Source organism: Cebus imitator, unplaced genomic scaffold, assembly GCF_001604975.1.
Source record: "Cebus imitator isolate Cc_AM_T3 unplaced genomic scaffold, Cebus_imitator-1.0 Scaffold23, whole genome shotgun sequence".
NCBI classification, from domain to species: Eukaryota; Metazoa; Chordata; class Mammalia; order Primates; family Cebidae; genus Cebus; species Cebus imitator.
This window is the reverse complement of record NW_016107338.1, coordinates 2,997,693-3,014,345: the sequence shown is the minus strand read 5'-3', so window position 1 is coordinate 3,014,345 and position 16,653 is coordinate 2,997,693. Positions and strand designations below refer to the sequence as shown.

At 45.6% G+C, this 16,653-nt stretch overlaps 1 protein-coding gene across 3 annotated transcripts in view; it reads right to left on the bottom strand.

Annotated features, from left to right (window-relative positions):
* The window catches only part of ADD2 (adducin 2), a 117,816-nt gene that overhangs the window by 13,776 nt on the left and 87,387 nt on the right, over positions 1 to 16,653 (bottom strand). For 2 of the 3 annotated variants that reach the window (XM_017522016.2, XM_017522017.2), the window contains exons 9-14: positions 13,925 to 14,023; positions 9,550 to 9,726; positions 4,938 to 5,195; positions 3,989 to 4,108; positions 2,772 to 2,861; positions 662 to 809 (exon numbers count right to left, since the gene is read on the bottom strand). In XM_017522016.2, coding sequence (XP_017377505.1) covers positions 662 to 809; positions 2,772 to 2,861; positions 3,989 to 4,108; positions 4,938 to 5,195; positions 9,550 to 9,726; positions 13,925 to 14,023 — 892 coding nt within the window. Of the gene's footprint in view, positions 1 to 661; positions 810 to 976; positions 988 to 2,142; positions 2,862 to 3,988; positions 4,109 to 4,937; positions 5,196 to 9,549; positions 9,727 to 13,924; positions 14,024 to 16,653 lie in introns of those variants that run through there. The other variant, XR_001823048.2, reaches the window with a different exon arrangement.

Genomic DNA, 16,653 nt, shown 5'->3' with positions numbered 1-16,653 from the left:
TCTAGCCCAGTGGACACAACCAAAAGCTGAACTGTGTGTCTCAGACCCCAAGTGCTCAGGAAGCAAAGAGAAGGGACAGCTCGATTTGAGTAGAGTAGAGAAGGTGATGGGGCCTGAAGTGTTGATGACTGGACCAGGCTAGCTGAGAAGAAGCAGCATGCCAGGAAGAGACAAAGGTAGGAACAAGGGCATAGCTACTGTGAGTGAATATTTGGGAGTCAACATGGAGAGACGGGCTTCGCTCAAGATTCTGAAGTAAAGGAGTGAGAAAAAGACGTAAAGTTGTCAGCTGGTGGAGGGTTTCGATTGCCAGGCCAAAAGGCTTATACTAGACCTGGAGGGAAATAATAATTATGACTAATCATTATCTTATAGCTAAAATGTATCTGGTGTTTACCAGGCTAAGCCATGTTTGTAGGCACTTCTCTAAGCACATTACAAGTATTAATTTCTTTATACCCAGTGAGAGGGTCAAGCGAGGTCATGAAGACACCGAGTAACTGTTAGGAACAGCGCAATGAAGGGCATTATTGTGATTAATGGAACCATGGTAATAAGAACATTCTTTGTTGATGGGGCAGGAAGGTCCTCTTTTGGTGGTCCTGAGCTCTCCCCTCCACCCTGGGGGATCTGGAAGCAAGGGTGCCTCAGGGTCATTTACCATCAAGTTCTAGTTTCTTCCTCTCCACCTCTTTCTTGTACTCTTCCAACTCCTGGTCAGTGAGTTGGCTGAAGGGGTTGGGCACCGTCTCCTCTGAATCGTCTTTGGTATCCGCGTCACCCTTGGACATCAGCTGGCTCTCTGTAGACTGAAAGTTAACCACAGAGGGTGTGTCGCTCTCAACGCCGCGGTTGGGGCGCAGGCCCCAGCCTCCTTTTAGATTCATGTGGCTGCAAGCGGTCTTGCTAGGGACAAGGCGGCATGCAGCTCCTTGGAAACAGCTCAGGGCCTTGGGGCAAGAGTTGTTCATTCCTCCCCATTGCTACCTCACCCCTAGACCCAGATTTTGCAACTGGCTGGATAAATACAGGGGGTCCACAGTCTGCCCTGAAATAAAATCAAAGGATGCTCCCAAGGATAAGGAAGACACACCTTTATTGCAATCCCTGCTATGGACACTTCCAAGCCATCACTATGCAAATACAGTTGGTGGCCCAAAGTCAGTCAGCCAAAGCCCAGCAAACATAGCATTGGCTCAAGCAAGCTTCATGCCAGCCATTCCCCACCACTGCCCTCCCTGCCCGCCCCGCCCGCCCCCCACAGCAGTGCAAGCCACAACGCACAGCATTAAGTCATATGCAAAACACACAGCAGCTTCAGTGCACTCAGTCCAAACTGTTAGTCCTGTTTCGCACAGTCTTAAGTGACAAAGGGGCCAAGGTTCCTGAGTCTCGGATCTTCAACCTGCCTGTACCGCAGGTCCCTGAAGCATTACTGGCAAAATCACTGGGTTTTGCCACCTCTGTGTAGCCCCTGGCTCTGGGGAGCTGACCAGCCAGCCCTTGCATAAGCTTCAGGAATTCTTTGACCCCTCTAGCCCAAGATAGGGACTAAAATTTAGACTCCACAGCCCTTTTTCCTAATTCATTATCCTCATATTGGCCTTTGAGGATGCAGCACTCCGCAGCTGAGGAGCAAAGAGAGTGAAGCCAAAGCGAGGTGAGCCTGGAGCCAGCCAGTCCTCCTGGCCCTGGCCCACCAGGTCTTCTGGCCCCTGGGCCCCTTCCAAAAGGGAAGTCACAGCAGGCCTAATGTAGGGGATCATGCAGTCAACAGAGAATCTAAGACCAAAAACCCTAGAAGAGGGACTCCGAGAAGGGCATTTGGTATAAATGGCAGGGGAGATTTCTGTTTGTTTTTAATCATTTTGCCCATTGTACTGAACTCTCACCTCCCCCTATAACATGGCTATTTCTATCCTTGACCCTATGGAATGTTCAGTGTTCCCCATCTTGGCTGGGCTGGGGTTGGGGGGAAGTGGGTGTGATGATGCAACTTTCATACTCCTTTTGCCAATGGACACCCACCCTGCGGGGTGCAGTCTTGACCTGAAGTCATTGCATCATCACAATTTGCCCTGTAGAGAGGAACATTTCCTGTATTTCCCCAATTTTTACTGCTAAGGAAAATGCTTTGCCCACCTTGCAAAGAGCAGCAGAGATTTCAAACGCCTGCCAGCATCCTAAACTTCACCCCTTTTGCTAAGCACTAGACAAAACACGGTTCTATCTCAAGCACAAACAATGACAATACTTTCTAACTCAATGTGGGTTTGTGTGGACAGTGTTGTCCCTTCCCATCCTGTAGGAGCATGGGTCCCGTCTATAGACCCCCTCTCTATGGGTACATGATAGCTTTTCCAGAGCTCTGGCTGGATGACAGCATATCCAGGCACAGAGGTCGGAGACACTCAGGGCTGGGCACACCTGGGGCACCTGGAAGTCTCCAGTCCCAAGCCTATGAGTCTCACTTTGCAAGGTAATAAGGGAGGACAGAGTGGAGTTCCATGGTGGGGCCGCGTCACTCCTGCGGGCAGGCTGGGCTGCTGTTTCCCCGCCCAGTGCCCAGAGGGGCCATCAGACATTGTCCTCCCTGGTCCTCACAGCACCCCTGTGAGGTGGGCCTCCATTTTGCAGCAAGAGCACCAGCACCCAAGATCACAGGGGAAGGTGGGCATGAGGACTCAGGGATCCTGCAGCCCAGCCCCAGGCACGGAAGACCCCGAAGGCAAACACGTTTCCCTGCCAGTCAGGGGCAGCGTCTGCTGTACCGGGCTTCGGCTCTTCTCGGCAATGACGCTCGCCAGGAGCTGGGACTGAGGCCCCGCTGACTTCACGTCTTGTCGGTTTTGCTCTCGAATCTGTGAGAAAAGGGGAGAGGGAGAGTGAGCTGGCTGTTCAGGGTCAGCGTGGAGTTTCAGAGGGGACGTTCTGGTGTGCCTGGGGTCTAGAAAGGTCCAGTGGTGTAGGAGCCCGTCTCCTATCCTAATTCAATCCTTGCACTCTAAGGGAGGCCTCCAACTCTGTTCCAGGGTTAATTAGTAATTTATGTAAAGCACCAGATTTTCATGAACTCAGAAGGAGCTGAAAAGTAAAATGAGGCGTAGTCGATCCGAAGAAGTCCCTGAGGAATTTATTTATTTACTTACTTTTAAGACAGAGTCTTGCTCTGTCACCCAGGCTGTAGTGCAATGGCACAATCTTGGCTCACTGCAACCACCACCTCCCTGGTTCAAGCAATTCCCTTGCCTCAGCCTCTCAAGTAGCTGGGATTACAAGCACACACCACCACATCTGGCTAATTTTTTTGTATTTTTAGCAAAGACAGGGTTTCACCATGTTGGCCAGACTGATCTCGAACTCCTGACCCCTCGGCCTCCCAAAGTGCCAGGATTACAGACGTGAGGAATTTGTTTTAAATACAGATTCTAGACCCCCCCACATCTACTGAAACTGAATGTCTGTGGGGAGCGGGGAGGGAGGGAGGGCAGTAGAGGAGGGTGACCCAGGAATCTAAACTTTTAACAAGTGCTGCAGGGATCCGGCTCACGCACTGCATCACTGTCCTGTGAACGATCTGACCTGTTAGAGGTGCCTGCTACAACTGCAGTTTTAAAGTAATGTTAAAAATATATGCAAGTGAACTGTCAGGAAAGTTCCAGAAACAAACGCAGCGATCTTGAGATATTGAAAATATGGCAAAAGGAAAATGATATAAAGTTCATTAAAACTCAATTTGTGGGCAGGCCTTTCAGACACAGCTGATGTATAAAGCAAGCCCCACTCTAGATAAAAAGTTATAGGACCACGTAAGTACAGCATTTAGCATGGCACCTGGGACGTGGCCAGTCAATGGTAATTTCTTTCTCCTGTGAGCCATCTGAGATGTCAGCGAGTCAGGCACATCCTGGGACCTTAGCTCCTGTTTGCGGGACTTGAGACCCCCACCATGTGGGAAAAGAGAGTGAGATAAACAGCCCCCACTTACCTTGTTCCTCATCTCCAGCACTTCCTGGGGGTCGGTATAGAGAGGCACAAATTGGTTTGGGTTTTCAATGCGAATCGGCATGCCACTGCTGGATTTCTCCACCTCGTCAGCCTTCATCCACTGCACAAACACAAGGCCATGGGCTGAGGTGAACGAACAGGCCCATGCATCCTCCCTGGTGGTCTACCCATGAGATCTGGGCCCACAGGCCTGCATGGAAGGTCAGCAAGCCTACTCATAGACACTGTCTCTTCTTGGGCCTCTTTGATGTCTGTCTCCAGGAGCAGAGACGGGCAACAGATGACCCAGCTGCCAAAGAAGGCCCTCAGGCCAAGGGTCAGCCATAAAGAATGTCTGAGAGCCGGGGTCAGAACCTTGGGAACCAGCTTTAACACATAGGCAACCACTTGGGCTTCAGGATTAGGTTAAGTAGATTTGAGTTTGGAGAGCATCATATTGTTTTATGAAGAGGTACTCTATTTGGCTATTGGCTACTTTTATGTTAATGAAAAATTGAGAGCCTGTGGGTGGGGAGAGGGAGAGAAAACGTAACTTCATAGAAAGCGGCTGCCAGCCCACCTTCTGGGCTGAACTTGCATCAGATCTGCAGTCCCAATGTTAAAGGCTCGTCCCTTGAATTTCCCAGAAGCCCCCCGTGGATGTGGGAGAAAGCAGCACAAACCAACTGGTTCTGGGTCATGTGCCTGGTCCAACTGCCCTCTGGAGAAATCTGCTCCTTAGACCCAAAAACTCAGTGCAGAGGTGCAAGGAAGAAGTCAGGGGCTCAGTGGGCCTGAGCAGCTGCCCCCACATGCCCAATAGGAAGCCCAAAGAGGATGCCACTAACCTGGGGCAGGAGACGTTTGTTCTGTTCCCTTTTTAAAGCTGCTTTGCCCCACAAATGCAGCCTGCCCCTCTCTGCCTGGGTCTGTCCTGGGCTCTCCCTTACCGTGGTCTTGGGTCGGGGGCCGCCCATGCTCCTCTGGACCTCATCAGCCACGTTGACCCGCAGGTAGGTGTTGGGCGTGTTGAGCCAGCGGGTCTTCTCCTTCTGTTGCTTCTGGGCGTGCTGTCGCAGGGCGGGTACTGGGGCGCCGTCCTCCTCAAACACGAAGGCTGTGACTGTGGCTGGAATCTCCACCTCACTTTTGTGTTTGGTTTTCTCTTGAACAAAGGGGTGGCGGTACGTGTAGCCTGTTCTGTAGCCCTAGAAAGACAAAAATAGAACCACTTCGGGGTGAGAAAAAAACCCTGTACATGTACATACATGCACCCACACTTTGCCTCCCTCTGTTTAAAGGACTCTTCATTTAAACCCAAATCTCCATTAAGCAATCTTGGCTTGCCACTATTCTGGTATATTTCAGAACCGTTCCCTTCTCCTGGTCCCCCAGTACTTCTCTTTCTCTACCTCAATAAGTCCTCTGTGATTAGGGCTGAGAAAATCCCTAGACCTTTGTGGACCAGAGAGACAAAGCTCCTCATCCAAATGGAGCCAGATATCCTCTGGTCCAGTGGCTCCCAGCCCTGGCTGCGCACTGGAATTACCGAGGGAGCTTCACACAAACAATGATGCCTGGGCCCTGCTGCAGAGCTGTTGGTTGAATCAGATCACAGTATGGCCCAGGCTACAGGATTTTGAAAAGCTTCCCAGCTGATTTAACAGTCACCCTTCCCTTCCTTGACTCTGAAGCTTCTTAACAACTTCCTTCTTGGAACCCTGAAATCAGACTCAAGAACATTCCTGTCTCCTAAGCAAGGCCACGTCCCTCTGAGTTGGAGCTGACTGCTTCTCAGAGAGAACAAACATTCTGGAATCTTGGCCGCTATTGGAGCAATATTCAGCTCTCCTTGTCTTCTTTTAAAATTAAATTGATAGTAAGGTATTTTTCTGATAATAAAGGAAATACAGATCCATGTAGAAAAAAATTAAGCAAAATAAAAGGAAAAAGCTGAATTTTATGCAAAATATCACCCCTAGAGAAAACCACTAAAAACCTTTCCAGGTTGTCTCTAGGGGTCATATCTCTATGTATACACAGGTGTGTCCATTTATGTTTGATACTATTAAAATGGGTATTTCCAATTACATATAATGGCTACTTAAATATTTTCTTTTGTAAATTGTTTATGTTCTCAGCCCATTTTTCTATTGATGTTTCTCTTTTTCACATTGATTTGTATGTAAGCTCTTTGTACATTAAGAATATTATTTTTTTTGCTATCAGAGATGCTGAAAATACTTCCCTCCATATTTTGTCTTTTACCTTGTTTATGGTGGGGGAGTGGTTTATAGAAATGCAAGTTTTGAATTGTTTTATATCATATCTATCAATATTTGTCATGATTGCAGACTTTTCTGCCATGCTTGATAGTCTTCCCTAACACAAGGAAATCAAAAACATAAATCTATGGTTTTTAATACCCCTATGAGTTCGCTTTTTATGTTTACCATTTTGATAAACCAGGAATTTATCTTGTTGAAATAAATGAAGTAGCAATCTGCCTTAGTTTTTTTTTTTTTTCCCAGATGGCTAGTAGTCTATCTTTCCCCCACTGATCTATAAAGTACCTGCATTTCCTGTGTTATAGTATCATATATTTTGGACCTGTTTCTGGATTCTCTAAGCTGTTGATTTGCACACCCATTCTGCTAGTGCCACACCATTTAATTGCTAAAGCTTTATCACAATTTGTCATAAGGTGGAATTAGTATTCGTAATTACTTTTCTTTTATAGCATTGTCCTAGCCATCCTGAATTTCACATAGAAGGACATTTGTCAAGTCCTCATACCTTCCCCCATTTTTGAAAGAATTACATTGAGTTTACTGATTAATTTTGGGGAAGTAACCTCTTTACACTATTGAAGCTTTCTAACCAAGAATAAATTATAGCTCTTCACTGACTTTGGGTTTTCTCTGATGTCTATTAATAAAGTTTTATGGTTTTAAGAAAATGGATTCTGCTTTTTAATGTTTTATGATCGTGTTCCATTTACAAATAGGATTATTTTCTCCCATTATATTTTCAAAGTAGTTAATGATAAGATACAAAAACTACTGATTTTTGTATATATTTACATAGTTGACCACTTTAAACTGAAATCACCTTTGCAAAATTATGACAGTAAGGTAAGGAAGTAAGATATGACATGGCTGACTCCATCTTGCTTCTAGCCTCACAAGCTGGCTGGCTTTGTTCATTGCTGGATGTCAGCCAAGCTAACTTCAGGAGAAATTTAGTTTATAGTGTAAATGATGATAGCCCTTCCCAAAAACTAAACTGCCCTTGTAAAACTAACGAAAGACCACCAAGTTAAGAAGATGAGAGGGGCCTGAATTTTACTAAGATATAGGCATAGTTAAATAATTACCAGCCATTATTCCAGAGGTCACACGATTTGCAACTTCCCCAATTACCCCTGTAAATAATATCACTATTGTAGAACCTAAGATTGGCCTTTTGAGATGTCTTTTCAGGCTTTTCCATTTCTGACAACTGGATGACCCTGGGACTCAGTCAGTCCTGTGCCCCCACCCACAGGCAGACTCAGTGCATGAGGACCATATTCCACACACCTATGATTGTATCCCCAACCAGTCAGCAGCACCCATACCTTAGCCCTCTACCCACCAAACTGCCTATGAATCTTTCTGGCACGGTGGCTCACATCTGTAATCTCATCACCTTAGGAGGCCGAGACAGGTGGATCGCTTGAGCCCAAGAGTTTAAGACCAGGAATCTTTGAAAACCCCCCTTTGAAAAAATTCCTAACCTCTGAGGCTTCAGTGAGATTGATTTGATTCTGTCTCCTGCATGGCATGGCTGGCCTTGAATCAATTAAACTCTTTCTTTACTGCAATGCCATGGTCTGTATGAATTGCTTTTGCTTGTGCAATGGGCAGGAAGAACCCATCGGGTGGTTGTAAAAGTATTCTCATTATTTCTAATTTTTTTTTCAGTTGATTTTTTTTTTGGCCTTTATAGGCATGTAACCATATTATCTGTAAATAATAATTTCCTTTCTTTTACAATATTTATACCTCTTATGCTTCATTGCCTTGGATTGAATTCCAATATTATTCAAGAATAATATTAAATAATAGTGCTATGACCAAGAATAATTGTTTTGTTTAAAAGTTTAATAGGCACATGCCACCATGCCTGGCTATGTTTTGTATTTTCTGTAGAGACAGCGTCTCGCTATGTTGCAAAGGCTTGTCTTGAACTCCTGGACTCAGGTGATTCACCTGTCTGGGCCTCCAAAGGTGCTGCAAATACAGGTGTGAGCCACCATACTGGACAGATCAAAAGTTTTTAACCTTTGATGCTTCAGTATCATGAAATACATTTAAAAGATTGATAAATTTATATTATTAAGCCATCCTTGAATTCCAGAAATGAGCCATCAGTTATGGTATATGATTATTCTATTATTAGGCTTGATACTATTTACCAGTTTTCGTGCAGCATTTTTCATCAACATTTAGAGAAAAACTGGTCTAAGATATTGTTACAATTATTATGGCTTAGTATTCTTTTTTTATTCCTCTTTGAAACACTTTAAATAACTTAAGAATTACCTGTGTCTTAAAGGTTGGAAAGAATTGTTGTATGAAACCATCTAGTCATGGTGCTTTATTTAGGCATAGATTACTCAGCACACACATGTTAATGGGAGTTGTATTTTTATTGTGGATTGTACCTTTCATCATTATAAAGTGGCCCTCATGGTCAGCCTAGTAACAAAGTAGAGATGATTTGGAGGAAATGAAGGCAAGGAGAAATGTTATTAATTATTGCAATAACCTTGACATGATAAAGAAGGCCCAAGACAGTAGCAGTGAGGATGAGAAAAATGAATCAGACAGAATGTTATAAAGATAAATATAATCTTTCATTTCTCTGAGCAATCTAAGAAGTTAGTCTCTTATGCAGTTAGCACTCCTTATTGCATATGCTTTCCTCTTGTTGAATTGTCACTTGTTTATATCCCATATTATCAGCTAAATTGGTAGCCCTTAGAAGAAGGAAGAATGTCTCACAATTTTTTTGCATCCTTTGAAGAGCCAGCCCACTCCTAGACATATATCAGTTTAATTCCTTACACGATTGATTGGTTCATTTATTCATTATAATAGGGCATTGTTAAAAAGGTGCTGCCTAGGATTAAGGAAATCAGTAGTATTATGTGCTTTCTGCATTCAAGTCATGAAATTGGACAGAAAGGCAGAACTAACTACGTAAGAGGTATGAGCAAAGCCCCAATGTAAGATAGGCTCTGTGTCTCAGTGTTTACTGGACTACATCTTTTCACAGAGGACTCTGCAGATAAGACAACATCCACAGCACTTAGTTGGGGATGGCAAAGTTTACAATTTGTGAAAATTCAACTGCTATTAGAATAACCAGGCATTCTAAATCAAATTTCCCATCAATGAGGCTTCAACAACCTGTGATGCTGGCAGTTCTTGTGCCCACCCAACACCTTGTACTTCCTGGTTCCAAAGGGCTAAGCCTCAACAGACTGGCCTGGAAGGGCAATGGCAGGAGACTTACCAGGTTGTCCAGCATCCTCATGAGGGCCTCAAACTCGTGCTCCCCCAGCCGGCTCTTCTGCATAGGCCCGAAGGTGCTCCCAGCCCACTGCACAGAGCCCACCTCGTGGGGCCGGTGCTTCTCCTGCTCCAGAAGGATGAGGTTCTCCACTCCCCCGGCACTGGACAGAGCTGACACCTGCAGCAAAGAGCAGGCAGCCCTCAGCCCACATGCACACGAGTCTACTGCAATTATCTATGCTCCTGTATGTGATGGGAGAATGGGGGTCACAGAGGAGAGCTTAGAGACCAGATATGTCTGCCAAACTGAGAAAGAGCCACCCACACTTGATGGGCATGCACCCATTTCCAAGAAAATAGCTATTAGTTTATTTCCTGATGCCAGTTCTTAGAGATTATAAGGAAGGAAATAGCAAGTGTTAAACCTTAAGAATCAAACAAAACAGAGACTGTAAGTAACCTGGGATATAGACCAACCTAGAATTGTGATTCTATCTGAGGAGGGAGGGAAGATGAGACTAGAAAAGAAGGCAGTTCTTGGCTGTGGTATTTTGTTTCTCTAAGATTTGAAGCCAGAGGTCATGAATATGTTTGATCTGAGTGGTAGGTATGGGTGTCTATTATGTTAGTCTCTGCATTTCTCTGTATGTTTGAAATATCTCCTATGTTTTTTATTTTCATTTTGAGACACTGTCTTTGTTACCCAGGCTGGAATGCAGTGACACTATCTCGGCTCACTGCAGTCTTAACCTCCCACGCTTAAGCTATCCATCCACCTCAGCCTACTGAGTAGCTGGGACTACAGATGTGCACCATCACACCCAGCTAATTTTTGTATTTTTTGTAGAGATGGGGTCCTGCCATGTTGCCCAGGCTGGTCTTAAACTCCTGGGCTCACGCAATCTACCTGCCCTGGCCTCGCAATGTGCTGGGATTACAGGCATGAACCACCATGCCTGGCTTCTCCTATATTTTTTTGAAACGTCACTTGAAAGAAACAGGCTGGCTCCCAAGCCATGAATTCTAGTCGTAACCTGATGGGATGGATTCACAGGTCTAAAAGGAGAATGCATTCTCTACAATGGGGTTAGTCAGTCATAGAAACCCAGAAAAAGGAGACAGATAAAATGCCTATAGTGTACATGTACAGCCAAGCACTGTGCAGGGGTGAGTTCCCACCCAGAGACTTAGAGTGTCTGTTCCACTGTCAAGGCTCCATGGGGAGGGCAATGCAAGTGGTTGTAGGCAATGGACTCTGTGTATTAGGATAAGAGGTGTGTGTATGTAGCAGGCAATTTTAGAATGATTCTAAAAACATTCATTAATCTAACACATCCCCTTATTCATTTAATTCCATGCTCATCTAATGGTACATTCTGTTTACCCCCATGTATCTACCACTCAGATATAATTGGTTAGGGTTTGGCTTCCTAGATGATAAATCCAGCTACATAAAGAGACAATGGCTTTTGAATATTCCAGGTAGTGAGCCAGGTGTTTTGCACTGCACAGTATTATATTTGCATTCTGAGTAAAATATGATATCCCATGTTAGCCTGCTTGTTATGGGAAACTGCTGTAATTACACAAACTTTCAGTATTTTTGTGACAGTTACTTTTTTCTGGAAATGAAAAATCCAATTTAACCTGCTGACAAACACAGCTCTATGCACCCAAGAGGATCAGGGACAGACCTTGGAGTGTGTTAAATTCATCATTTAACAAATGCCCCTGTGACACTTCTCTGAGGTCAGCCACGCAGCCCTCCCAGGTGACCCCCATCACCCTGTGAAGAGAGGGAAGCAATAACATTATCTATGCCCTTCTCATCCAAGGCACATATCAAGCAGAAGATAGACCTCTCCCACTGCCCCTCATAGACCTGGAGAGCCAGCACTTTTCCAGGTAGTGTTTAAGGGCACAGACCTGGGCACCAGGCTGCCTGGGTTTGAATCCTGGCTCTGCCACTTATGCACTGTGTGACTTTTAACAGCTATTTATCATCTCTGTGCCTCAGTTTCCTCATCTGTAAAATGAAAATAGCAGTACCTACCTTGTGAGGAGTCTTTAAGGTAATAGATCTAAAGCTCTTAGTGTAGTACCTGGTACATATGAGGTGCCGTATAAATGTTTGCATGAATGAATTTTGAGAAGTGCTATTCCCTGGGGACCCATCCTTAATGGAGAAGAAGAGAGGGAGAGAATTCCCACAACCTTGCAAGGGCTGCCTCCTCCCATCTAGCTTTTCCTCCCCAGGTTTCCATGGTGATGGGTAGCAGATGGAGAAGAATTGCCTGAGCTGCTTCCCATCTGCCTGTTAGCAGAGCCGGGATCTGCCTCTCTCGGTGGGGGATGACCCAGTTTCCTGGAACCCCAAATTGATGGGGAGCAGAGAGAACACCATCCCCAGGAGAAATGAATAGGCTTTCAGCCTTGAACTATGAACATGACCACAGCCACGTTTGCTTGTTTGCCAAGGTCATCAAGGGAGAAAACTTGGCCCATAGTGGAAACAGAGTGTCAGTGCTGGCTGCTTCACCCAAAAATGACCTGGCCAGGGCTGCGCTCCCAGCAGCACCTGCAGTCGCTGCTACCTAGGCTCTTTCATGCCCCGATCCACCCACGCCTCCTCTAAGCTTTCCTGTTTTTTTCTTCCACATCTTCCAGCTCTATACCCGCCTCTAGAAACCTCTCTGCTCTATCAGCTGGGGGATAAAAAAAGGCCACTGGAGCCTGGGGTTATCTCTCTGCATTGCCTGAGGTCCTGTCACAAGATCTCAGCAAACTAGTCCTCAAAAGAAAGTGACAGCAGCTGGGGGATGGGGGCTGTCAGGGACAGTAGCCTGCAGCTCTGCCCTTTAAACTGTTCAGAAACTGTTTCTGGAGGTCTGGATCCTGGGAGAGGTGTACTTCACCATGTGGGGTGGTACGAAGCATGGGCATCTCTCTCTATTCATTTTTAGGGCTGAGCTGTCTTTGCAGAGATGAAGTTTTTACAGGAGAAGATGGAGAGCTCTTAAGAGTTCAGATGTGGGGAAGACAGAGTAGCTTCCCTATATCCCAGCGGCTCCACCAGATTCTCCAGCGGTCAGTGGTCAGAGCTCAGGGCCAGAATCTTTGATTGGGCGGGGTGGGGGTCACACCACATCACATCAGAAAGGCACCAGCTGGGTCTGTGTCCACCTTCCCCTGCTCTGACCACTGCCTTTAATACTTCATCATTATCTTCACAGCTGTCCTCACCACATATTCCTTTAAAAACAATTAAAAGGGTCCCGCTGCAGAGCCTCCATCAGCAATGCTTCCTGGCAGATCTCAATCTCCCCAGACTACCTCCGAGAGAAAGACCTCTTCCTCTGGGTGCTGCTCTGCCTAGGCCAGCCAGGAGAGGGCGGACGGGACACTAAGGGGCTGGGCAAAGAGCTGACTCATCCAGGGGCAACGGGCCTCCCGTATGTCAGTTGAGTCCTAAAAATACCATCAGCAACACCCCTCCTTGTGTTCTCACAGCAACCCGCTGGGCCCCACTTCTGCAGTTGAGGAGACAGAGGCTCAAGCAGGACAAGTCCTCTACCCAAGGGCACACAGCCCAGAGCGGGGTGGATGGAGCCTGGTCAGCCTGGTTAATAAGGTCTTTTCAGGGTTATGTAAGGCCCCCTACTCGCTCCTGACCAACCTGCCACATTGAAAAGTGTGTGCTTGGCTTATCCAATACCACCTTGTTGTCTATACAACTACAGGTTTGTCTGTCTTCCTACTGCTTCTCCATCAACTCCTCTAGGGGTTCCGTGATCACTGACACTCCATCTTCTCCATCCCTTCCCAGTTAGGGACTCCATGACGGGCTTCCTGGACATCACTTGGGGTTGCCCTGGCTGTGAAGGCTGCCACGTCAACACTCCAAGTGGCCTGCTTTCCACTCCTCTTTCTGTACTTGACCATGTTCCTGGCCTTTGCAAACCAACCCCCTACCCTCAACGAATAAAATAAAACCTATCTGTGTGTCTGCTGGGCATAGGTGCAGCAGGTATAGCCCACGTAACATCAGCATGGTAGACTTTTCTATGCCTTATTACAGTTTCTCCCACTGTCCAGCTGATGAGCCCAGGCAACTCCCCAGACTGGGCACTGACCCTCAAGAATTGGGTATTTATTGGTTGTTAGGCAATACTGATACATTTTTCAAAGCCAAAGAACTAACCCTAAATGTGAAACTTTAGAAGGATAGAATGGTGCCAAGGCAGAGAAATAGGGCAAAGCTTTTAGAAGGCTGGGATCAAAAGACTCCCTGAATCACAGCCAATGGAGTCACCACTTCTGCCCACAGGCCTGTCAGAGCCCACCCCTGGGCCCACTTCCCAGGGGAATCTGCTCACCTGTATTTCACATGCAGCCTGCAGGTGGAAGATCTTATAAAATGCCTCCTCTACAGTGTCACCCAGAGCAACCACTCCATGGTTTCTTAGCACCAGGATCTGTAGAGGAGTAAACAGTCAATTAAAACCTTAAGCCTTCTAAACTTTAGTTAAGAGGGAGAGGTTTTTCATTTTATTTAGATAAACTTCCACAACCGATCCCAGGGCCCCTTTCCCCAACTCCTTGTTTATTTTCTCTAATAAAATACTCCAAAGCTACTCCACTTGGGATTTTAACTCAAAGCATCCACCCTAATAAATTGAAAAGGCACTTTAAAACTGGGGCTAAATAGATTGATCAATTTCTTTGGGCAATGCCTGGGTTTTTAGGCATTTTAAAAATTGAAATTGAAAAGTCTTTTTAAAACTGAAACTAAATAGCTTGGTCAATTCCTTTAGGCAATGCCTGGGTTTTTTAGGCCTTGGAAAGCTTAGAAGCCTGAAAAACTGGTGCGTATATTAAAGTGAATGAAATTATTTGCTGTCCAATACAAAGTTCCCACCTCAAAAGCAGTCTCTTGCTCCTGTGACTTAGTTGACTTGGGAGTCAAAACTTAGTTGACAGGGGGCGGTTCTCTGAGAGGTGGCCCTACAGAAACAGGTGAGTCACATCACCTCTCTGGGCCTTAGGTTTCTGCACCATAAACTCAATGAGGCCCTGTCAGCTCTGAGATCTCACAGCTCTAGAAAGACAGTGACCTTCTAATCTAACTCACTGGTTTTACGGATAAGAAGAAAATAAAAGCCTGAAAAGACTAAAAGTCTCAGCCAGGTGTAATGGCTCAGGTCTGTAATCCCAGTACTCTGGGAGGCCAAGGTGGGTGCATTACTTAAGGCCACGAGTTCAAGACCAGCCTGGCCAACATGGTGAAACCCCATCTCTACTAAAAACATAAAAATTAGCTGGGTGTGATGGTGTGTGCCTGTAGTCCCAGCTACTCAAAAGGCTGAGGTGGGAGGATCATATGAACCTGGGAGGTGGAGGCTGCAGTGAGCTGAGATCGTGCCACTGTACCCCAACCGGTGACAGAGCAAGACTCCATCTCAAAACAAAAAACAAAAAACAAAAAAACCTGAAAGTCTCCCAGTGAATTAGGGGAAGCATCTGAACTAGAAGCCAGGGGTTCTCACTATTAGTGCAATGTTTTAGACTCAGTCAGGGAAAAGTGGGCAAAAGTTGGGAAACCCAAACTGAATTTGTACCAACAGCACGGCTCCCCACAGTGCATCTTCCCTGCCGGAAAACTTTTCTTTGTTGGTTTTACTCTCAAGAACTCTCTGGAACCACATGACGCCTGCCTGGGAGCTGGGACACAGATCCATGTGTCAGATCTGTCTCTATGCAGAGCCTGGGCTGAAGTCTGGTAGCTCAAAACATCACATCCTCTCTTGCTGAAAACAGCTGGTATTTTCTCCATGCCAGTGGCAGAGAAACAGAAAGAGATGATAACTGTGGCCCACAAAAAGTACCACAAACCACGAATATCCCATCTCTCAAGTTCTCATAGCACTTCCTAGATGTGACCATTCCATCCTCTCTCCGCACTCTAAATAACGCTTTCAGGAGAGAGCGGCAGGACACCTCACCGTGCTAGAGATGAGAAGACAGGGACTCGTGGGAAATGACTCGAGCAGTGCATCCCTTGCCAGGACAGTGGCAAAGAACCTATGAACCCACACTAGGCTCCGTGGCTGTGCAATGCTGAGCTAACCACCCCCAATTATGTGCTGTTATAAAACAGGGCTCAAGATTCAGTCAAGCAGCAATAAGATTCCATTTTTCTCTTGCAAGTAGGCAGAAAAATAAAGGCAACAACACTCAAGTTTGGGGAGACTGCACTGAAGGGAAGTAGGATTCTAATAGCCTAGAAACGGGGTAGGAGAGTGAACGAACTGTGTGGGGCAATTTGGTGACATGAAGTGAGAGTTCTAGCCCATTCATCCCTAGGAACTTATCCTAAGAAACTCCTCTCAAGCTCACACAAAGATTTAGCTGAAATAATTTTCATCAATGTGTTGTTTTAATCTTTTTATTTTTTTTTTTGAGACAGAGTCTAACTCTGTTGCCCAGGATGGCATATAGCAGTGTGATCATAGCTCAGTGCAGCCTTCATCTTCTGGGGTCAATCGATCCTCCCACCTCAGCCTCCTAAGTAGCTGGGACCACATGTGCATACCACCAAACCTCACTAATTTTTGTGTTTTTTGTAGAGATGGGATTTGGCCATGTTGCCCAGGCTGGTCTTGAACTCCTGGGCTCAAGTGGTCCACCTGCCCTGGCTTCCCAAAGTGCTGGGATTACAGGCATGAATCCTGCACCCAACTGAAAAATACCTTCTAATGTTTTTAGAAGGTATTTCTAAAAACACACAAAAGAGTATGCAGGTAAATTACACCGCAACTATTCACATAATGAAGTCTGTGAATAGTCGTATCATTTAATTAAATTTAATAATTTAAAATGGTGATAGAGAAAATATTTAATAACATACAAAGGTGTTTACTATATATTGCTGGGGCAAAAATAACTTATTTTATGATACTAGTTTTACAAATATAAATTTGAATATATTTGGGGTAACCACAAAGATCTCAGGGAAGTGGTATAGGGAGCTCTTTCTTTCTTTTTCCCCCCTCTCCCTCCCTTATTGTCCAACGAACACATGTCACTTTTGTGATGTTGGCTTTTG